The 8,504-nt window shown below is 33.8% G+C and overlaps 1 protein-coding gene across 1 annotated transcript; it reads right to left on the minus strand.

The window, feature by feature from the left end:
- Positions 1-49: 49 nt before the first annotated feature.
- On the minus strand, positions 50-8,187 carry LOC119193320 (endophilin-A-like; the record flags this gene model as incomplete). Its single annotated transcript, XM_037446914.1, has 2 exons — positions 7,929-8,187; positions 50-214 (listed from the first exon to the last, which is right to left on the minus strand). Coding segments are annotated over exons 1-2 (336 nt in total), but the record flags the coding sequence as incomplete, so codon positions are not given.
- Positions 8,188-8,504: the final 317 nt, after the last annotated feature.

Raw genomic sequence — 8,504 nt, forward strand, 5'->3', positions numbered from 1 at the left:
GCCGGTGAGGAAGCGAAGGTCCCCGGGCTGGTCGGGCTCGAAGTCGTACAGCGCGACGGGTGCCCAGCAGAGGCGGCGCTGGCATCGATTCGTTTGGAAGTGGTATCTTAATCTCTACGTAGTTCGACGGGAATAACCCCTGAAGACCGTTCCTCAGGCTGCCATATAACCATTCGTGGTCCACGCGTCGTATCAACTTGATCTTGGCTTTGGCCTGTAGACAACAGAACAAAATTATTATAAAACTAAGTTTACAATCTGTTTTAATGCAACCGGTTCACTAACGATATACGAAACAGAACAAATTATAGCAGGTGACTAGTCCCGAGTCCCGTAAGATCGGTGAAACCAACATAACCGTTCCACTCACCCCCAACTGGTGGTAGCCATAACGTTTTTCCCCACGAAAAAAGGTGACAGACACGTGATTGAAATATATAAAGAGGTAAACATTCAATATTCGTTACAGTCTACAGGAAAATTAATTCACATCAACGGTATAAATGCAAACGTCGAATCGTACCAACTTGCTCGACGTTTATTGAAACGTCAACGTATAGTATTTGACTGATATTATATAGTATAACTTTAACTCTTTACTCAGCGCACGCAACAAATGCTCTCAAAAGGAGTAAATTTTCCCCGTTTTTGCAACATTATATGCTATACAACATTAAAGGATTTTTAATTCGAACCAACAGTTCCTGAGATAAACACGCTCAAACATACAAACTCTTCAGCTTTATATATGTCATAGTATGGAAGTATAGATTACACTCGTCAATTAAATAATAAATCTGAATGAAGTAATGGCATTGCTCGTTTCATCTCGTGCTATTAGTCATTTGTCATTACCGAGACTCGATAAATGGTGTCCCGCAACCCTTTATTCTTCTTCTAAATAATTTATTGAGTAGTAAATTATACAATCTGATCTTACAAGACAAGTGGGAAGAATGAAACTGATGGCCATCAGTTACGTAGCGGAAACCGCATAACAGGCATACTCCTAGATTTATGTGGTGTGAAACCAATGTCATCAATAAAAGATACTGTTTAAAGAATTCTATATTCAGAATAATTATGTAGTTACTATTCCAGTACTCTACCATTTCCAACCAAACTTGAATAAGTAAGTACATGGTAAGCCGTAGCTGAATGCATGGGGAGGAAGATTAATGCAATTATGAAGAAACCAGTTCAATAGTTTGCGATAATGTGAACTGAATGCTACGTGCATCGTGTCATCAGAGCAGAAAATGGGGTTATACTGATACTGGCAAATAATTTAATATGAATGAACTGCGAACCAATAATTATCATAAAGTGAAATATATTCATGATATTACGATATCCTTGTTTCCTTCCTATTATAATTCAAAATTGTATATATTGTTAGTTTCTACCTCAGGTTTCTATTTTTTACACAACAATGGGTCGACGTTCTTTTTGGTTGAGACATTTATAGCGATTTACGGGCTAATGAAGTATAACTTCTTTTATTACAGACTTCTAATTATGGATTGATGGGACACTCAGTCCGCGAAAACAAATAACACTGATAGGATCACAAATAAAAGCTAATATAATCATAATTTATTTGTTGTTTTAACTTATTAATTGAATTAAAGTGAGAAAACCTTGAAGTATCATTGGAGAAATCGCCACCTTCACAGCTGAGCAAATTGCACTGTTTGCTGAAATATTGAATTTCTTTGGCACCAATTTAATCTACGTGAGTGTCGGCGAACTGCGTTTTTATTTAATAGACAAATATATATATTTTTTGCTTTTTCAAATACAAATTCAGCAGAAAGATAGCACTGAAGTACCATTTATGGATCGATGTGAACTGTAGCAATTATTATTACAATTCAGTATAGGCTTATAGTATATAAACAATAACCTAAAAATATTCATATTTAGGTTATTGTTTAAAACGGATAGTTCTGTTATAAGTAAGTTTTATTGTAAAAATATTTATGAAATTCGGATCCTCTCCATCGATCGTAAAGCAATGTTTCATAATTATATATGAACACAGGTCAATAATTTATTCACTGTTGTCTTACTAGGGATACAAGGCTGCGTTATTAACGTGTACAACTCCATATTACGATAAATATGTTTTATCATTTCCGTAAGTAAATAGAAATAAAGGTTTGTATAAAAGTTTACGAAGCTACTATGTAAGGCCCAAAACTAAAATTATGAATAGCTTTGCGTCTAGTAATTTTATGCCAAAATATTTTTTAAATATCGTAATGAAATTGCACATAGTATTTTTGTAAGTAGGTAACATCGATAATACACTAGGGTTTTTACTAATGCTATCAGAGTTGACAGTAATAAATAGCGTTGGATATCAAATAATATACAAGACAATAGTAATATAATTTTACTAAATTTTAAAATTTATTGCTATACTGCTATTGAATTCTTTGCCTATTCTTGTCGCACATGTAAGTACTGAATCACAAACAGTTTATAAAACCTAAATCCATTGGCATTAGGAATCGATGACAGATATAAGAAACGTATTATTTACTTAATGATGAAAAAGCTTTGTGAAATAGTATAAATGTAAGGAAATACTTGATAATATTAATATTATCTTTGATATTTTACATATTATATACAGTACAGTGACAATAAAGTAAAACTTAATAAATGTGCCTACCTATGCGTCTACATATTTGAGGAAAACAAAATATACCTATATACCTAACGAAGTAGATTATTTTGTATACTGAAGGTAACTATAACTGGAATTCAAATTAAACATTGACTTTAATACTGATGTAAGCTTGTAAGAGATCGCTCTTGAACGATAAGCGCTTCGATTGTCTCAGTCACCGATTATTATTACCGACTTCTTTATTGCAATTGGTTTTATTTTCACAGAGCGCAATAGAGTTTGGTCACCTATCCGAAGGGTTGACAACCCGCACCATATCGCTAGTCGCTTCACTAACAAGTATAGTATGTGAAATAGACACCACCGACCAGCAGGCTCTACTTAACGATGCCGGCGCCTACGAAATGAAGCGTAATGATCCCCATTATAGTTCACGCAATCAGCATCGCTATCGTAACAAGATTTGCAATTAAACTCATGACCCAGTCTCTATTGGCCGCTCGGTGGGTATTGTTAAAGGAATTTTAGCTTACACTGTCACACGTAAGCGTTCTTCCTTATTGCTATTTTATTATATAGAAATGATTGTCATGAATCTAACAATATAAGCTAAAGCACCTAGCTTCGCTTTATTCTCATGAACACAATATTAGTCAATTTACGCAGAGGTAGCAACGCACTTCCATTAATTTCGCCTAACAATTGACGACATAAAACAACCTAGTAGGTAATAAAAATAACATATTATACACAGTCGTTTACCGGTTGAAAGAGGTCAACAAAACGATCATAATATTGCGACAGTGCTGAATGATATCAATTAGCGACATAGTATTTTTTGCATCGGCGCGAGCGGCGTTCACAAATTATGGAAGTGGCGAGAGATAGCAAGTTCCTGTAGCGATAATTGTCCATTCAAAGCGAAACGTATCGATAAGGTCCAATGTGGCGCACGTTAACACCGCCTACGTTCGCAAAACATATAAACACAGTTCCAGTGAAAACGGAGAACGCCCCAAACAAATTTCGCACCAACGGCCAGATGGCCATTCCACCTTTGACGCGATGGATTATACGTACGTGTGTTTACATAAAACATATGTTGCTACACTTCCTACTATCAGTATTACTGGGAAGTGGGAAGCAAAGCTGAACATTATTATACGCCACAAAAACTAAGTTGGACTTGCATTACGCTCGAGATATCGTATATCGTGACCTCAATCGTGATGCGAATATTACCTAAACTGTTTTGCGTTTAATTTCGTTAGAGTCACCTCTACTGGCGCTAGATTGTGCACATACAATATAAAGCAAAATCATAAATTAAGTACCTATAGATGTCAAAGTGTTTAACACTTCGGTGCTTACTTCATAGCATCAATGTAGATAAATACATCCCTATACGGATATATCCGATGCCACCCACACTAATACTAAGATCTAAACAGGTTTTTTGCCGGAAGCTAAAACAGTCACGAATTATTAGTGGTACTTTTAAAAAAAAAAACCGTTTTATTCGACTTTCATTAATAACAGTTTACAATAAATCGACGGCTTTCTTTGATGTAATTAGAAACCGGAATATACGATATATATTTCGGTCATTTTCGGCGGTTTTTGCAATTATGATGACTAAAATTATTTGATAGTGCATATTTTAGTTATATTAGGAATATTATATTAAGTACTATTTTACATTAAGATAACTAAAACTGTTTTAGCTGGCGCAAATTGTATGCTGCTTCTAAGTAAAACCTAATAATTGAGTTTCTGTTCATTTATAAATATTGCATATTTAGACGTTTTTATGCACATCTTCATGCCTATTTCGGGCTTTTGGGTTGCATATAATCGTATCTCTAATTATAATATTTTTAAACTTGTAATTTGATTTACACATCTCGCCTAAAACAGATATCTTGTGTCACGAATATAAATAAATATGATGTGAATTGTGCCTAAAACACACAGATCCATAACATATAACAAAATTTACTTAAAATAAAAATAAAAAACACAAACATTCGTCAATCTGGGTATCAAACCCGCAATCTTTCATTTCACTGCCACCTCATCGCTCAAAACTACACCGCAACGACAGTCGGAAACTATTTGATCTCGTAACACATATTTTCCATTAAATGTACACCTTATAAATTATTATATTCTTCATTTACCTTATAATAAACGTAGCGTAACTCCGGACGAATGCAAGTTAAACGTAATTACTAAATTAACGGGAGCTGCATTTGACCTGGTTGGAAATTTATCACTAATTGTCTGTGAGACATTATGCAGTGGTTTAAGTGATGTTAATAGTTTTAGTGAATCAGGCATTCCGACTTTTTGTTTTATGTCTTCTCACAACGTGTCGCAATTGTTCAAAGCTTTTTGCTTTAGAACTTGTATTTTATAATCATTTACTTTCTCATATATAAACGAATGATCAGAATAACATCGCTAAAATATAGATTCGGATTTGTGTGTAGTTATACTTAAAACCTTGCTTTCTTGAATATCCAAGGTCAACGATTTAATACTCCAAGCGTGAATAATTGTAATAGTCATAAAGATTATTCTAGAATCCAATGCTAATCGAGCATCAGCATCAATATTTGTCAATGATCTTGACGTGCCATATATTATATTTATAATAAAAACGCTAACTGCGAAGAGAAACCCTTAGAAATAACAAACGATAATGAATGTTCTAAAAATGATTTTAATGTTTACATCTAACTAATATTGCCAAAGTTTTTGACAATGTTTAGTTGTTTATAAGAGAAAATACAGAAACCGCCGAAAGAATGCAAATTGAAACACAAGTAGGTAGATATCCTGGGCCTTATTCCACAGTGGAACTTTTCCCGGAAAGATCATTCACGCGGGCGAAGCTCCGATCAAAACTAAGATTATAATAAAATAATTTATTTTTTACTACAACTAGCATAAGAACTATAATAAATACAATAATTTAAAGTAAACATCTAAGTGTTACGTACTAGGTGTATTGCGCCAATAGATTACACCATTACGTTATAAAAACATGAATTATAATCAAACACATTTATACACTTGTAGCACGTATTTTCTATATTTTGCACTGGTGCCGTTTTGTTTGCGTTTCAAATGTTTTATTTCGCAACGTTAAACAACTTGAAATAGTTATATGTATGCGATACAAAAATAATAATATTTTTCCGTGCATTACTTTATTATGCAAACGTTGTGAATATTTAGTTTTGTGCCTTAACCCGCTATGCAACGCTACTTGATCGTGATCTTTGTTCTTGTTTCCTCAGCAGATTTACTTGATGATTTATGTATACGAGACTACTTCTGCGTAAATACTGCGCACGATTGAATACTTTATTTCTATCGCATAGCAGCCCTTTCAATAATCTATATATTAAAACGTCAAGAAATAATTTGCATACCTTTTTACACATTACGCGCATGGAATTTGAGATGTAGCACAATTAAAATTCATATAGAAAAGATGAGTAGAAAAATAAAATTTATTTGTAATATATGTTACAAATATACGGTCGAATGTAAGCCACTGGATGTCTACTATTTCCTATCAATTACACCGATTACAATACCTATCAAACTAGAATACAATAGTGTAGTATATACTACTGCTTCGTAGCAAAATTACACCATCTCGTGGTAAGTACCTTCAGACGGCGACCCGTATTATTGCTTATGCTTATATGTATATGCTTATATAAGATTATAAAACTTTGATTTACCGTATTGTTCGCGTCCATTAATTGAGTATACAAAATAATCGTGAAACACGATTAAAAAACTAAGTGCACGCTATAATATGAATCGTTAGTTGAACAACACGTAAAGTAATTATATTCATATTGCGAAGACCACAGATGTTATTATATTTATTTTGACAATGGCTTATGACGTCACAGAATAATAATAATTAACCATACCCGGTACAAATAAAACGATCAATTTATGCCTATTATGTTGCACCAAAGTTTAATTATTATAATTTAGATTGTTTTACTTGCCATTCCATTCATGTGAAAATCTTTGTTGGAATACGTGTACCACAGGAATGGTACATTTTCCGAAAATAAAAATGAATTTACGTCAACCTCTAGCCATAAACTATCTGCCAGTAAAACGTTGTGCGAGACCATATATATATTCGTAATAATTTTTTTATATACGGCCACGGCAACTAGACTCTCCTGTCCCGGACGGTAAGTGGAATGGGCTCCAATAGCATGTCGACTGACGACAAATTGCCGGCCTGATGGAACCGGATACACAGGCTGATCCCGGAACGCGACACACTTACGGGACACTGACGTGTTTTAAAACCTTGTGTATGGTAATCGTAATTCGGGCGGATATAAAATATATCAACGCCAGCAAAATGAGTAGGTATATTATAAAATCAGTGAAAAAAAAATATTTTTCAATTAACCCTGCTCAATGTGGCTTACACGACATTGCAATTTGCAAATGTACAGACATCTTGATTATCAATGATAAATTATATTGTTGTACATTTCAAAAAGATAATATTATTATGCGCATGTACCAGCACTCGTGTACAATTTGATAATAACCGTGAATAATAGTGTGATATAAGTGTTTAGCACGGAATTAACTGCGTGGAATCATTGTTTGAAAATGTTGAACAGGTAAAGACAAAAGATTTACCAAAGAACAAACATTCTATATTACATATTTGGAATAATTTAGATAGGTACTTAACTATCGAGGGGCTGTATTTGATTGGAAATTTGGTGTAATATTATACATTCAATCCACATAAATAATATAAATTTGCTCAAGCATGATTCCCGGACGAATTTGGATGACCTTTTAATAATATATAAGCAAATGTCTTGAATAAAGACAGCCGTTTTTGTTTCAAAGTAAGCAAAATTATAGTCATGACCGTGAATTAATATTGCGTAGCGGGATCAAGATGTTCGGCGAAGACTTAACATTTTCCTCATTGGTCACAATGTTAAGTAGACGACAGTTACACAGCCGAACTAGGTATATAACACTTTACTATGTGTAGGATTGACGTCAGTCTCAGCCCAGATGGAAAAACCGCCAATGTGCAAAAACTAGGCTTTGCAATCTGCTTCTTTTCTTGAGTTATGTTTTAGGTACACAATCTATTCAAGTATTTAAATAAAATAGGAATCCAAATCCATATTTTTTGTCTTCGTAATATAACTTATAACCAATTAAAGATATACATAAAATATTTATCCATAAAATGTTTGTATCGACTCACCGTAAACGACAAATCATCAGGATGGTCAGTAAAATAGTCGAAGAGCGCGAGCGCGTATGGTTCCTCATCATCATTTGGTATTGGGGCAGCGGTATCCACTTCATCACTTGGCCAACTCATGCCTTCCTCTTCTGTCACAAGTGGCGGCGGTGGAGGCGGTATAGTCGGCATGGGCGGCGAACACTCTCTTTCAGGAGAACACTCGTCATCCCAGTTGAATGGTTTGGATTCCTGAGGAAAAAAAAATAAATTGTATTTTGCAATGTATATTGAATAATTTTATTTTTTTAAGACCACAACTAATGATCCGATGTGTGATATGGATTCAGACTTAAATTTATTGTTTTTTTAAACTGGACAAACAATGTCTACCTCATTCATTATCTGCTGCAGATAAGTAACACATGACATGACTCATTTCAGTAGTAAGATATTATTTAATGACTTTACAACATTAAAAATACAGAATAATTAAACTTAATTCACAACTAACTATATTTAGACATACAAGTCAATGTTATTGAAAGCTACACCTTAATTCACAGTATAAATTGAATGGTAATTTACAACTAAAAT

This window comes from Manduca sexta, unplaced genomic scaffold, assembly GCF_014839805.1.
Source record: "Manduca sexta isolate Smith_Timp_Sample1 unplaced genomic scaffold, JHU_Msex_v1.0 HiC_scaffold_3960, whole genome shotgun sequence".
Lineage (NCBI taxonomy): Eukaryota > Metazoa > Arthropoda > Insecta > Lepidoptera > Sphingidae > Manduca > Manduca sexta.